The sequence below is a fragment of the Scophthalmus maximus genome, chromosome 18, assembly GCF_022379125.1.
Source record: "Scophthalmus maximus strain ysfricsl-2021 chromosome 18, ASM2237912v1, whole genome shotgun sequence".
Classification (NCBI taxonomy): Eukaryota; Metazoa; Chordata; class Actinopteri; order Pleuronectiformes; family Scophthalmidae; genus Scophthalmus; species Scophthalmus maximus.
Genome location: NC_061532.1, coordinates 2,657,501 through 2,673,308, shown reverse-complemented (window position 1 = coordinate 2,673,308; position 15,808 = coordinate 2,657,501). Strand labels below are relative to the sequence as shown.

The following is a 15,808-nucleotide window of genomic DNA, read 5'->3' as shown; positions in this document are numbered from 1 at the left end:
CACACACACACACACACACACACACACACACACCAGTAAATACTCACTAGAGCGCCAAATGTGGAATCCACACTTTTCTATCACACACCATTCATACACTGCTGGCACAGCTGTTGAGGGCACGTTAGGGTTGAGTGTCTTGCCCAAAGACACTTCTACGTGAGGAGTGGGTTGTCCACTGGTTAGTGGACCTAGTGAAACTTGATGTAAATCCTCCATTGTGACAACACACATGCAACAAAAAGAAATATGCTGAAACACAGAAAACACAAGAAAATGAGAAAACAATGGACAATCACTTGTTTGTGAGTGCGAGTATTGTAAATTATGACAAATTTCATGTGGCATTCATGTCATATCAAAAATGTTGACTGGTAAATAGTTTTCATATCAACATCCAACTCAAAACCACAACTGTGAGACTTGGTCTTTTTTTAAGTAGGCAGACATTTCATGCATTCGACTTGGTGTATCTTCACTGATATAAAACCCAGATTCAATAGATATGGTGTTATATTGGGAATGTAGAGTATTCATAACAGTCACATGACCAACTCTGTAATCATACAACCGTTGTCTGATGATATGAACACAGGAATCTTTCCCCAAACTACCATCCATAGTAAATGATGTGACCACTTTTTTTAAAACAGAAGAGTATGCAAGACTAAAGTTTCCTCATGCTCTGACTTGTTATAGCTGGAAGTTGACAGGTGCTAACAACATCACCTCAGGTGGTGGAGGTCTCATAGTGAGCCGGAAAGCACCATACCAGGACCCTGACAATGCTAAATGAAATTCTACTTTGCTTGTCTTTCTCAAACATGTCAAAAAGTCCTCTGTGAAAAAGCTCCATCAACGCAAGTTGTGGGGTCTGTTTCTGTTTTTGCTTGTGATTCATTGAAGTTGGATTTAAAATGTTTGTCTATACGCAACATACGTGTTGGCACAGTGGTGCAGGTCTTCATTTGTTTGTTCCATCTAAACTTTCAGTGCTCTCTTGACCATTTTTTCGACCTAATGTACCTGTTTGGGTTCACACATTCACGAGACAAACAATGAACGCACACTTCTGCATGTGATAATTTTATTTACAAATGGTAAAAAAAACAGACCATAAAAAATATATCTTGCTTTCACATATATTTATATACATATACATTTCAATGTATTTCTATGAACTATTTAGACAGGACAAATCTCAAGTACAGCTGAGGCGACTGCTTTATAGTGGCTAGCCTCAAGATCTTTGACACGAGGAAGGTCCCCTGAACACGACAAACTTCACACAGACTCAGTTCTAAAGCTCCACAGAAGCTCATTACATCAGAGGTGATCTGGTTTCATCTTGGCAATTCATCAATTCCTATTCAGAAGAAGTTTTTTTTTTTTCTCCTGAACACCCATTTGGTACATCTTGTAAGTATCTGGGCCACTGTAAGGACGAGGAAATCTGTCAATCCAAAAAGAAAATCTGAATATTTTGGCAGAAAAGGTCCTCACAAGTATTGTGAGGAAAAAAGCTCTAGAATCAAGAAAATGGTCACAATATTATTAGAACAAAAGTCTTAATGTTATGAGAAGTCACAAGAATTTTCAGATGAATATCCTTAAGCCCCCCGAGGCTAATTTGCATAAGAAAAAGTCAAAATGTATGAGAATAAAAGTCATAATACTACAAGAATAAGGGTTATATACTGAGAATAAAAGTCACATTATTAATGAGCATAAAGTCATCATTTAAAGAAAGACCTAGGGCTTTGTTTAAATGACCTAAGATCACTGTGCAAGTGCATTTACAATGTGCTCAAATCAACTTTTTTGTATTGGGGGGGGGGAGTTTGCTTGGTTCAAAAAGGTTTTATTTAACCCTCTGAATTAGGTGTTTTAGGTGTAACATGCAATAAACCAATCAGAGTGCCATCTCCCATTCCCTTTAAAAGCTAGATGATCTTGCTGTTGGATCGATATCTGTGTGTGTAACAGGCAGAGTGTGTGCTCATTGTTCACCTGCCAATGTAGATGCATATGACTATCTTGATAATGCACCTTGAAATAATAGTGAATTGCTGCACCACTGACCTTAGAGGTTTTATTTGTTGGTCCGAAACGTAATTATTTTCCACTGCTTCAAGATAGTAATGTGCAAACATGAGCCTGACCTAATTTTAACACCAACAGGCCCATGGGTGCTCATATGGCTGTAAGTGCATTTTTGATTTGCACTGCATTTGGCACTGCTTTATGCTGAATGTAAGATCGGGCCCATTAAATTATGATAAAATATAACATTCAGAGAATAAAAGTCATCATATTGCAAGAATAAAATTCAGTATCTAAAAAATTCAAATCACAATATAGTATAACAACATATGTTTGGGGCAAAAAGTCATAATATCACAGAAATAAGATGCATGAGAAAAATGTCACATCCTGTCACATGATGTAACTGGTTTCATTTCATTTTACTATCATAAAATCTATGCTGACGAGGTGATTACAGATGAAACTTGTGACTTCAGGTCCTTTGTACCTCTCATGTAGTAGCTGACAGACTGTGTCTGACTAAGATATAAATAGGTATGAATACTCACAGAAGCATCTTAAAAAATTATCGACTTTGTTGTTGAAATGTTGTGACTTTTTTCTTGAATAATAATGACTTTAATCAAGTATTTTCTTGTACACATACAACTTTATTTCTGAAATATAATAACTTTTTCTAGAAAAGCGAAGACATTATTCTTATAATATAATTACTTTTTTGTCAAAATACCCTTTCTTGAAATCTCAGATCTTTTTCTACTAGCAGCCCTAATATTCTTCTGTAAGATCTGGCTCAGACTGAGGTGTGGGTGTGGTTGGTTCACCATGAACAATAGGTCTTTCGATCGGCGGCCGGATGATTCCTCACCCACTCGTGATGTTAGCACTGTGTGTGAGAGCAGGAGGAGTATAGGTACAGTAAGATGAAGCAGTCGATCAGAAGGATGGTGTAGAAACACCTCTGCGTGTGCAAGCTTCGACCCCTCTGGAAGCGAGTCAGCAACACAGCCAGCAGTAAAAAGAAGGTGGCAGTGTTCAAAAGGAGGAAGAGTCTAATGTAGGAGGTCATGCTAAGGAGACCCTCGCTCCCAGCTGTGGCCACCATGTGAACCTCTTTGAATTTGCGGCCCTTGACGAAGCCGCCCTTTCTGTTTTTGCGACTGTCTGTGTAATCCATGAAGGCCCGCGAGTCTGTGTCCCCCTCTTCTGGACTGTCCTCATATGTACGCTTTGAAGTTTTCTGTCTCTCCTTCTTCTCATTCACTTCAATTTGTGCAAAAATGTCAGGGAGACTTTCAGAAAGCTTCTCCCCAAGGTTCATCTTCTTCCCCCCTTTACCCTTGCCCTGCTTCTTGGACATAGCAAACATCTTCTCAATGACCTCCTCGGTCTTCTTTTTGTCAGAGAACTGCAGGAGGCGCTCTGCAGTCTTGCGGAAGCTGGCAGTGTTGAGAACCTGTCCAAGGATGTGTCTCTCCATCTGCTGGAAGACAGGCTTGACGTGCTGGAGGTTGTCCTCCATCACGTTAACGTACTCCTCTACCTCCTCCGGGGACCTGTCAACCTCTACTGCCGCCTTCTCGAATACGATCTTCTTGTGGTCCTGCAGCACCATGGAGAACAGAGGCTTACTGGTGACTTCTCCTGTCAGCAGATAGATGGTGTAAGTGTGATCCTTGGTGGACAGGTAAATATCCACTCTCTGGTTGTCACCACGCAGGCTGAAGCTCTGTACTTCCACCCCTGGACCAAAAAAAATGTAGGCCACCCTTGTGTGAGGGAACCTCAACGGCATCGTAATGTTCACGTAGTTGGAGCCATTATAAGGGTACCCTCGAGGGTAATTCCAGTAACCTATCACTCCTTTGCTACTGTAGCCAGTGTCATCCATCCAGAACATCTTATACTTGTCCTCACCATGTGAAACAAATGCTCCGTGAACACCATCCACCTTTGTGCCCTGGAATGGCAGCTCTGTGTTGTGAAAGAAGGCACTCATGGCCCTGGTTGGGCTGTCAGGATCCAGGTGGATGTGGTCCACAAGGAGGAGGAGCTGAGGGTGAAGAAGGAGCAGGTTCCTCTGAAAGTTCCTGATCTTCAGCTCTGGGTTATAAGCAGAACGTCCTTCACCTCGGATGAAGACCATTCCCTGTCTCTCCATAGCAGCTTCTACTCTGCCCTGGGCATCAGCCGCCAGCCCCAGCTTGTACTTCAACCACTTGGAGTCGCAGGCCTCTGTAACCTGTCCAGCCCACGGCGTAAAGCAACTCCCTGAGACGGCAGAGCCAAACATCACAGCATTGTTCAACAAAGTGTACTTGGGTCCATATAGTGCCTCTGTTATGAATGGGACACCATTGGGTGCAAAGGTAAAGGTGTTCTGATCTGGGTGCTCATGGCCAGCGTTAAAGTTCCTCCACCCTTTGATCCACTCTTTGTACTTGTTCCTGTGAACAATGTCGAAGATGGCACGTCCTCCCAGTTTCCCGGACTTGAAGGAGACAAAGGTGTTGTTGGTAACTGCATGCAAAGCACTGCCATACGTGACCACACCCCAGTCTTCAAAGTAGTGGAGCTGGGATGTTCCAAAATCTGAAGGGGGCTTGGCGATCAGGCTCGGGTCATACCTGCAGAAAAAAACAAGTCCTATATCAGACAATAAAACGAAATCCACGGACAACAAGAAGAACTAACAACAAGTAAACAAACTAACTAACAAACAGACTCGGGTGAAAACATGCCGGGGGTAACAAGATGTAGCTACAGTAGGTGATGTCCGGCTAAAGGTTTGTATCAGATGTTTAATTTTCCTTTATATGTCCCTTCAGCATTGACGACACAGCAGGAAAGGATTATCTGCCTGTGAGGACATATGTCCGAATGTCACAGTGAACAGTAAATACACCAGGAATAAAAGGCATTGATGTATCTATTTTTTCCTTGGTCAGAAACTACATGTGGGAGAGCAAGTGATTTATTTACAAAAAAGAAGTAAAAATTACTTATGGAAATAATGAATCCCTAGATTTAAATAGCTGGACTTGGGCAAGTCCTGAGAAATTTAGACCCTGATCAACACATTCGTAAATGCAAGTTATTGTAGATAGAGGACCAATTAATAGTAAAGTTTTATGGGTGGATTTTCCCTTTAATAATGGCTGTACAAAGAAAAACTGCAGGAAGAAATGTCCCCTTATTAGATTAAATTCAGTACTTTACCAGATGAACTCTGTGTGGAGAGTACACCACCGCTGGCCCTTCCCAGCCTGCCCTGGCCCTTCCATCACCCTGTTTTGATGAATCACATCTGCCAGCCAGTTTCCACTGCCGTTACGCAACACGTAGCGGTCCAAGAAGACCAGTTGGCTTTCCGGCCCGTAGAACCAGTTGTAGTTGGAATCTGCAATGGCTACGGTCCGCTGAAATCCTGGTGAGACAGAGAAAACCCAGCGTCATGGTGCCGAACTGATTTTATAGCATGAATACTGATGTTAACACTGATTTTTAAGACTAGCACCAAAAATGCATGTGGTTTCCTATACATGAACTTACAGAGCAGTTGCATACCAACCAACAACTCAGCTCCTTTAAGTGCCCTTCTGATATGTTAGTGCCTCTCTTATCATCCTTTGCTTCCCATCAGCTTTAGGCAAACACATAAAGGAACATACACAGCCGGGGGACAGCAATCATCTGGGGTGCTTAGGGGGCAGTTGAGGCAGTCTTGCTTGTCTAGTGGAGGGTGAAAGCTAGCTTTGTGGTTTTGGGTCTGTGGCTCTCCTGGCTGGTGTAATTAGAGCGCAGCAGTGCCATTCAAATACAATACAGAAACTGTTGGCGGGGGGCTGTGAAATGTCCGAGCCTGACCTTGGGGCCCCTCCTCTGCTGCTGCCCTCCACCTGACCTTCGGACAAAACTTCCAGGACACCACAGGTCCCAGCAGGACTCGGCTAAGCTTTGAAAGACAACTGGGGAGGTAATAGCTACATGCATGCAGACCATATCAGCTGAGAGGAGAAGCTACTCTCCAACATGGCAGCCTAAGGTCATTTTCATGCCCCAACTTTGGCATACAACATGTATCCATGCTAGTAGGGACTAGCAGGACATGTCTGCCATTCATAGCTAAGGAAGCACATACTCAAAGGGTTGTTGATTAGGTGAAAAGTGTATCACATGCATTTGTCACTCCTTCAGCAAGGTAAACAAACAGCAGCGGATGTGACAGTTACCAGGCAGGATAGTCCTGTAGAGGAAAGCAAAGTGTTTGAGGAGCCAGGGGTGGTTGAAGTGGCTAATGGCGAAGTGGCGCTGCACCAGGAACATGTACTGGAACAGAGAGCGGGTGGTGTAAGTCCCATAGGCCACGCCTTCATACAGGGAGCCGTCCGTCACGTCCTGAAGGAGGACCATGGACTTCTCCATGATGGACAGGGCCTGCTTGGTCCACAGGTAGGCCTCCTGAAGGTAACCTGGAACAACAGTGAGTTGAGATGGTGTCACAGGTGAAATACAGTCAGAAGTGCCTGTCTCTCCATTGTTTTTGTTATTGAAATTGATTGGTATAATAATTTACCATCATATTTTTGATTTAGATTTATGTGGCTTTAATAAATTTCAGTTGGATCTAGAAATAATCTTAGGGTTGGCAGAGTGATGCGGTGATTGGTCGACCTGGGCCTTTCTGAGTGGAGTTTGAATGATCTTCCTCCCACAGTCCACAGACATGCAGGTTAGGTTAATGTAGACTCTATTTGAACGTGAATGTGAGCATGAATGGTTAATATCTCTGTATGTCAGTCTAGTGATGGACTAGCGACCTGTCCAGGGTGCACCCAATCTCTCGCCAAAAGTCAATGGTATTGTAATAGATAAATAGATAAATAAAAGCTGCTATGGAGAGAAAGGGAATTGTCTTCATCTGAGGTGAGGGATGCTCAATCAATGCTGAAATCTAACTGGATGACAGTGGGAATGGTTTTTGGAGGATGTTCAAATCTTGTCAGGGGTTATTTGTGTGCAAAGAGGAAAAATTAAGTGTTTCAAATGTGTTAGATCATCAGATTTGGTGGGAACTGTGCCAGAAGGTGATAAGCAAAATCCAAAAATATGGACTTGAGGTGCAAATGGACATGCCCAGTAGTATACAATATCTAAATTATCTAAGTCTTGTATTTGTGAGATATGGTTCAAGAGTTGTAAGGTAAAGGAAAGGCTAGCAATCAATTGAGATCAAATGACTATTATTGATTTGACAATAATGTTTTATCCATGGTGACTCACCTAATACTAACCAGGGTGAAACTTCTCCAACACCTAACCAGCTTTAATGTCCCCCAAACCCTTACCAGCATGTAATATCCCCTAAACCTTAACCAGGGTGAACCTTCCCCTAACTCCTACTTGAACCAGTGTTTGCACCCCCCCCCCCCAACCCGAACCAGTGTTTGTATCCCAATCCCACCCCTCACCCTTACCCTAACCCCTACTCAAAACAGGGTTTGCATACCATCACCACCCCTGCCCCTAACCCCTACCTGTACCAAGGCTTATATAGCACTCTTTCTTCTCTTCCCCTCTTTCTGCCCACCTCTCCTCTCACCCCAACCGGTCGAGGCAGATGTTCCACCCACAACTGAGCCTGGTTCTGTTCGAGATAGAGAGATCATTAAGATACTGTTTAATGCTAATCCATATTGAAAAGCTCAGCTACTGACAAGTTTTATACAACATATATGTCAAATAATACATTTCTAATGCTTTGCACAAACAGGGAGATTAGTAATCCTCCATACGAGCAGGGGCCTTGAAAGTGCTTAGATTAATGGAAATACTGTATGTTCACAGCAGGACTTAAAGTCTGGGGCTGTGCGTTACAAAACGAGCAGGGCCTCGTGTTATGGAGTTTGAGTGGTGTATGTGTTATGTCACTAATGGAATGAATGGAAAACAGTACTACAGCAAACAAAGTCTTCTCAGTCAGTTACCTAAAGAAACCTTCCACACGCAACATTTAGCTGTGGCTGTGGAAAGCATGACACCGCTGTGGGACAGTACACCATGTATACTCTCTCTCACACACATGCCAAATCACATGCGCACACACACACGCACGCACACACGCACGCACACACACACACACACACACACACACACAAACAGCATTTACTATGAGAACAAGCAACAACATAAACACTCCAGCCACAACCCTCTGAGAAATCCCGGAGGCCGTCGGCAGTAACCGGCTGGGTGGGAGCGGGCGCAGGTTCGCCCCACTGGAGCCGTCCATGCCTTCACAGAGCAGGTATTACCCATCAAACAGGAACTCTTGGACCGGACAAAGACCACATAGACACAAGCAGAGCTTCATGGGCGCTCACACAGCGCAGGGCCACACTTCAGAGCAGATGCTTCAGGTGCTTTCCTCAAAAGTTGAAATATCATATGGACAATAAGACAGTTTGAGTCCAACTTTTGGGACAATTACACTGGTTTGCTGCACAAATAAACATAATTTGTCAGTGGACAATCAAGGCTTCATGTTCATGTAGATGTGTTCATTCAAAGCTGCGCTAATTACACAGGAGAGAGCAGAGGACAAAGTTGAAGACACAACATTTGTTATTATAATGGCTTTGTGGGTTAACACCGCTGACTTTGGTACAGAAGGTCAGGGTCCGACTCCAGGTCATCCCAGTGTGGGCCCTTAACGCTATCTGCCTCGATTATTGTAGGACGATTTGGACGAAAGTGTCAGCAAAATGAACGTCATCTAATAATCGTTGAGAATCGTTAATAGCAAGTAGCACATGATGATTGTTATTCGCTATGCTTTCCACACTGTTTGGGTTATTGACCACGTCCGAAGAAACATAGCTGCACTTGCTTAAAGGGGCAGTAAGCAATTCTGGAGAAAGCGTGTTTCTCTCATTGTTGTTGTGATTTTAATTCTCTGGCCGGGCCGCAACCTCTGGTATGGGAGACCGACGCACAAACCAGTAGGCCAAAACCAGCCTACTGGCCAGTTGCAGCGCTACTTGCTAGAGTTGCAGCGCTTCTTGCTAGCAGGTCTCCTAACGTGTTGACGAGTAATGTTTACAAACTGCATTCGCAGTGTTGTGTGGTGCGGTCTGTACCATTTTGTTGTTTTCAATTTACAGAGCACGGGCACGGATTTTTTTCCTGAAGAAAAAAGCGACAGCTAACGGACCGTTAGGAGATATTCGCTGATTTTAACAAACGTGTATTGCTTTAGAATCAGTCACTGCCCAAGGTGGTGGTCTGAGAGAGGATGAAAACAATGATCTAAAAGATGACAGGCGTCTTTCCTTTCGGTAAGTGGTGTTATTTTAGGGTGCGGCAAAATAATAAAAATAATAATAACTTCCTCTGACAGTTAGCCAATAAGGAAGAAGAGGAAGCCAGAGTTTGCTCTTCATTTCTGGCAGTTCTTATTGGAAAATTTCAATTTTGGTCGCGGTCACTTTGACAGGATAATATTTAGTCGTTATGTAATCCTTTTACACAAGAAATGAGGAAGAATGGAATACACTCGGGCCTTTGCACAGGGTCACATGTGACACCCGAGTGAGGCTGCTAAATGAAGCAGCCAAGGTAAGAGCTCTGCCGTTGATCACTGCAAATACATCATGTGTTAGCAATCTATTGAGAAGCTTTTGTCCGCCAACCCCCCCTGCTGGGTATGAACCTATCATCGCTGCATGACGTCTCCTTCAAAGTACATGTTAATAAATTAAATCCGCTATAAACAAAGCACCCAAACAGCAAATAAACAGAATCCTTTCCCCAGGTAACACGGGCATGCCGATCTGGGCCAGGCTCACTTTTTCCTGGGCTCCAAACAAAATGAAATGAGGCAGAAAGAGGTTAGGCTATAACTCTCCAGAGTATTCACACAGCATTGTGCCTACTGCTGCCCTCTACAAACAACAGCAACAACAAAAACTTCAAATAAAACCACCCTAAGGAAAGCCAGCTGTTATTTGGTTCACATCAGCACTGGCAAAACAGGCTGCACTGCAGGAATTCACCTTTCGAAGGCCCACATCTGCTGCTGCACACAATATTTACTGCAGGACAAAAACAAAGAATAGGCAGGAAATCAGGTCCCACAAAGGAAATGCTGGACAGAATCAGGACCACATTAGGTGTTAGGGTTGCTTCCTGTCACCTCCTTCCTGAGCAGACATCAACGGTTCTATCCCAACATAGTTTTCCCCCAACATGAAACTGCTTTAGTGCTCTGGAAGTGACAGAGAGACCCTCTGCAGCCATCACCACTGAAGAGAAAACCTAAAATGGCACTTTTTAACAAACCTATCATCACCACGAATCTAGCAGGTTAGCAAGTGACCCACGTTCATGTAAATCTGGGAAGGGCCTGTAATAATATATTGGTAGTAGTTGCTTACTAGAACTGAGAACATATATAAATACAAACAGCCACCTAATACTTTTTTCAATTTCTAGTGTTGTATTCCTTTCAAGTAATATATATACTTATATATTTTGTCATGATTACTATTAGGATAAACAGTTACATGTGTAGTGGACGGGAGATGTTTGTTTTCGCAAATTATAAACTAACTGTACCAATTATCCCCATCCTTCTATGCTTTTCAACACTTGTAGCCTCACACCTTTGGTGCTAAATGAATGAGAAAACGCTGGGAACCAAACTATACATGAATAAAACTTCTGATCTGACAGCAGCTGTTAGGTTTCAACCATAGACTGTGCATAAAGATGGACATAGCGTCCGTGGCGTTACCCATAGGTTTCTGAAGACCGGTTTTGAAGCCAAAGTGGAAGGTTCAGCAACGGCTCAGGCCCCACCATCTTGGCAGGGCCCCGACTCCTCCTTTACCCACCTAATCAGAAAATGGACAAAGGGATGGAGCGGGGGTGGGATGAATGCAGACCGGTCGCTGAAACATGCCCCCCTACTTCGAAGCTGCCCAGTTAGCTGAGGCGAAGGAGCTAAACTAAGAAGCCGTTTCATTCTTGTAATGATGGCAATCAAACTCCTCATGGGCTGATCACAGACAGCAATGATTTCCTGACACCAGGAACCAGACCCCTTTTTTTTGCCACACACACACACACACACACACACCCCACATACACCCAAACACACACACACACACACACACACACACATTTCCAGCAAAGCAACGTTATGTGCTTTTTACAACTTTGACCAAATGGCTGAGTTTCGAAGATGTAAGGGCGAGCTTGGATGGCCACAGTTTATACTATTTATATATCAAAGAAAAAGGAGAGGGGTAGTTTTTTAAATCTAAGCCTCATTCAATTGTTGAAGTGTGAAGACAGAGTTGACGCTAGAGCCGTGCACATATCACAAAACAGAACTAAATGTCTACACAACTAAATGGCTACATGACTAGATTTAAAAGTCTCAGATCCCCCAACTCGTGTTTGGAAATGAGTTTTGGTTTAGCTTTTTTTGTTGAGACGTTGTTAGAGTACAGATCTGATTTTTTTTATCTTAACTATCTTTACCCTGACACTGCAGCAAACCATGTCACCTTTTGTAAGTATGCTAGTAAATCCAAGTGAACACCATGAAATCAAGTTGGAGAGTCAATGGTAGGAAAATTGGACCAAAACGTTGCTACATCTGTGGCTGAAGTCCTTTAAAGAGCCGCTACAGAATTTGTGAAATCTGTTGAGAATAGTAACATGGACATAGATCTGACAGACTGTGTGTACAATGAAGCTACAAAGAAAAGGATGCACAGATTCATGTTTTGAATCCTGTCGGTCCATACCCGGAGCGACCTGATAGCTGAATGGTAATTGCGCTTCTCACACAGGTGCATACACCTTGAGCAGCAGGTCCCTGGTTTAAAAGGTATGCTTTAAAAAAGCTGTATGTCTCACTGAGACATGAATCATTCTAAGCCCTACTGTTGCAAGTACCTGATCCAGCTATCTGAGACATTGTCAGAGCAATATCTGATATTAGTATCAGATCTGCTTATCACTAAACAAAATGTATGATTTTGTACCCTGCAGCAAGGGCAAGAACAAAACCACATAGCAAAGACATGAGTCACTCACCTTGGGTCATGTAAACCAGGCTTCCTGTGAGCAGAGCCACGCAGTTGGTGGGCTGGTGGTTGTGCAGGTACTGGAAGCCCCATCCTCGGACGTAAGACTTCTCGTACATCAGGCGCGACGCATTGCCTATCACCTGCAGGAATCGCTCCTGTTGGCCCTTGTTCAAGTACTCATACAGGAAGTCGTACGCAGTGGCAAACCCGACCAAAGAGTGCGCCAGAGGAACTTCATCCCAGGGGGCGTCTTTCACCAGCCTGCAACACACACACGGACACAAGACTGAAGGCTAGGCACACACGCGCACACACACACACAAGCACACACATGGATCCTAAACACAGTGGTAAGCAGGTGCAAAATGTTCACTCTTTAAATAAAACTCTGAATGCTATGTCATGAACGAGAAACCATTTCCCAAACACAGCCTTTTAATTACAGCCGTAAAACGTCTTTTCACTATGAAAGCAAAAATATGGGTGCTAAGTAGCATTTTACACCACAAATACAGCTGCAGCAATAAAGGGACGTATGAAGAGACATGAAAAGTGCAGCATGTGCTGGTTCACAGGCACGAGGATCTGAGAATGCTGACTTGTATGGATTCAAAGTTCAAAGCGTTTGTGTAGTGAAAAAGGTGGAAGGTGTTTCTTCAATCAAACTGGCTGACTTAATGAAAGAGAAATGAAGTTCAGATGTGGTGATAAAAACCCCGGCAGTTCCCTGTTCCCTGTTCCCTCAATGATTCAAGTCGACACACGCGCCAGGATTCAGTTGCGTTCCAGCCGAGCAACAGAGTCGTGACCTCATCTCCAGCCAAGCTGCCGTTCACGGAATTCTTTCTGTCAAAGACGTTTATGGAAAAATGAAACACGATCTGGTGGGTTTCTCTCTACACTGTAAATCAAATTAGTATCTGCTACAGCAGTCGATGCTCGAAGCTGAGAGCTCCACGAGCTTATAAGTAATGATTCATTTTGTTTTCGTTCAGAAAACAACAGCCGCCATGAAAACGAAAGGATAATTATGTTATGTTTCCCATAAATGTGGTCACTGTCACCCTGTGGGGTCATGCTAACTTTGCACTCGCCAGGTCCATTGTAGAGGATTCAGGGAAACAACATCTACCGGAGCAAGCTGGGCCTCAGGACACATTAATACTTTTATTACTATTACTGCACATCTATTTTATATTTGTAAGAGACTCGAACTCTCCATAACTCCTGCCTGTCAGATATTTTGTCATTTTATTTCATCTAAATTTGTGTTTTATTATGGAGTTGTGATTTTGAAAGTGGTTTCTTTCTTTTGCTTGGAAAAGAACCCTTCAGTTTTGTTTCAGCTGCCTCCAGCTGCTCCAATATCTCTTACAAGTCATTTAACACATTGTATGAGTGATATTTGGGCGGATTCACCCATTTGATGATGGCAAGACATTGTTTTCCCTTGTTAACAAGAGATTAAAAACATCTTTAAATAGCAGGTTGAACATATGGCAAACTGCGATACTGTGATTTAAAACAAAAAAATGTAAACACCTTTTTCAAACTGTAAACTGTTTCAGAGTACAGCATATTGAATTGTGGCAAAAAATACACAATTTTAGTGTGTGTTTGTACACCAGACTCTAATAGAAAAAAAGGAGCAGGCACCACTAGGCCACCATTGGAACATGGTTGGTGGAGTTGCTGCAGACATAATTGGAGGGCGTGAAGACCACAGCTGACTGACTCCAGGAGCCGCTGTGCAGAAGCCCTCAGAGGCTCAGTGACCATAATAAAAAGTGTGGCCGAGGAGAAAAGTCAGTGTGTGAAAACACATGCTGGGTGGCTTATCCTCTCTGCACTCTGGCACACATACTGATATTGGGAAAAATGTGTAAAACCTCACTATGAGCAACGTGGAACCCCCCCCATCCATTACTTCTCTATGTGGAGCTGGAGGTGGAGGTGTAATACTTGAATACAGTCGGGAAGATTAGATTAACTAGCTAAATAGGACAGAGCAAATTGGATCTTACAAAAACATCATAACATCAACAATTTAAAAAAAGAATAACATTCCAATAAATTGATTAAAAATATGGTTTGACATCAAGCACACGTGATTATTCACAGGTGAAAATTGCAGGTTAACAGTAAATGCTAAAATGTTGTGTCATCCATTATCTATACTGCTTTATCCTTTAAAGGGTCGCGGGGGGCTGGAATCAATCCAAGCTGACATTGGGCTAGAGACAGGGTTCACCCTGGACAGGTCGCCAACATATCGCAGTGCAAACACACAGAGACAAACAACCATTCACTCTCACTCTCACACCTATTTAGAATCTCCAATTAACCTAACCCCATTCTGCATGTCTTTGGATTGTGGAAGGAAGCCAGAGAACCCGGAGAGAACCCACGCATACACGGGGAGAATATGCAAACTCCACACAGAAAGACCCTGGATGGTTCAAACTTAGAGGCCAACCCAGAACCTTCTTGCTGTGAGGTGTCTAACCACTACACCACCGTGCAGCCCACTGACTTAGTATTGGAGCAATATATCTATATGAAATGTAGAAATATAGAAACAGATGGTCATACCAGATGAAGAAAAGCTTTAGCAGGAAAGGCGTATTTTATTGCCAATGAATTCCTTTAGAGGAAGTCTGGATAAAACCCTGAGAAATAAATGCTATCGGTGAATTTGAAACCTTTTTGAAAAGATGTTTTACATTCTCTAAGTTTAAGTTTCATTCATATCGTATCTTTAATTTCCTCTGATCAACTTAAGCGTATTGTATGTTAGAATGTGAAGCAATTTATATGCGTTAATTCCCTTTTTATTGCCGGTGTGTAAATGTAATGCAACATAACTTTAAAATTAAAAGAGCCATTGGGCTGGTTTTGATGGACTTGGGATGTGATGTTCATGCTCATACTCCAACTGATTGCCAAACATTTTGAGTTACGGCCCACCATCATTGTTACCCTTATGATTAAATTGTGCTCAGCTTTGACTGTTTCATTCATGTTTTCTCACCTTAAAGGAGACATATTATGCTTTTTCATTTTTCCTTTAGCATGTTTTATTGTTTTTTTTTTACATGTGAAAGTTCTGCAAAGTAAAAAAGCCCAAAGTCCTTGGGAAAGGGAGCTCCTCTCCCCGACAGACAACTCTGCTCCTCAGGCTCATAAAACACCTCATCAGTAGTCCGGCTATCACCAAGTGTCTAGCGGCTAGTCTAGCCAACAAAGCCGGGTAAAGCGGTTGACCAATCACAACAGAGTAGACCAGCTGGCCAATCAGAGCAGACTGGACCTCATTGGGAGGGAGGGGCCTTAAAGAGACAGGAGGTAAAACCAAGTGTTTCAGACAGAGGCTGGAAAGAGGAGCTGCAGGAATAGACAGTGTGAGGGAAGTGGTGTGTTTAAAAAACATCAGAGCATTTAAATTCTCTCAAGTTATAAACTAAATTAAAATTATGAACCTGAATATGAGCATTTAATATATCCTTTAAGAGCAAATGAGTTATAAGGAGCATGATGCATTCTGTGATTGTTTTTCTCTTCCCCAGAGCCGCCAGGCGTGTGTTTGCATTACTCTTATTTAAATGTGTCAGATACGTACTTAATCAGTGTTTAGGTAAAGGCCATCAGTTCAAACACCATGTGTG

The 15,808-nt window shown here is 42.9% G+C and overlaps 1 protein-coding gene across 3 annotated transcripts in view; it reads right to left on the bottom strand.

Moving 5' to 3' along the window:
• Window positions 1–1,073: 1,073 nt before the first annotated feature.
• dse (dermatan sulfate epimerase) overlaps window positions 1,074–15,808 on the bottom strand; it is a 19,762-nt gene continuing 5,027 nt past the window's right edge. For 2 of the 3 annotated variants that reach the window (XM_035617732.2, XM_035617733.2), the window contains 4 exons: window positions 12,151–12,404; window positions 6,279–6,518; window positions 5,266–5,473; window positions 1,074–4,673 (listed from right to left, as the gene is read on the bottom strand). In XM_035617732.2, coding sequence (XP_035473625.1) covers window positions 2,927–4,673; window positions 5,266–5,473; window positions 6,279–6,518; window positions 12,151–12,404 — 2,449 coding nt within the window. In that variant the 3' untranslated portion in view covers window positions 1,074–2,926. Of the gene's footprint in view, window positions 4,674–5,265; window positions 5,474–6,278; window positions 6,519–12,150; window positions 12,405–15,808 lie in introns of those variants that run through there. The other variant, XM_035617734.2, reaches the window with a different exon arrangement.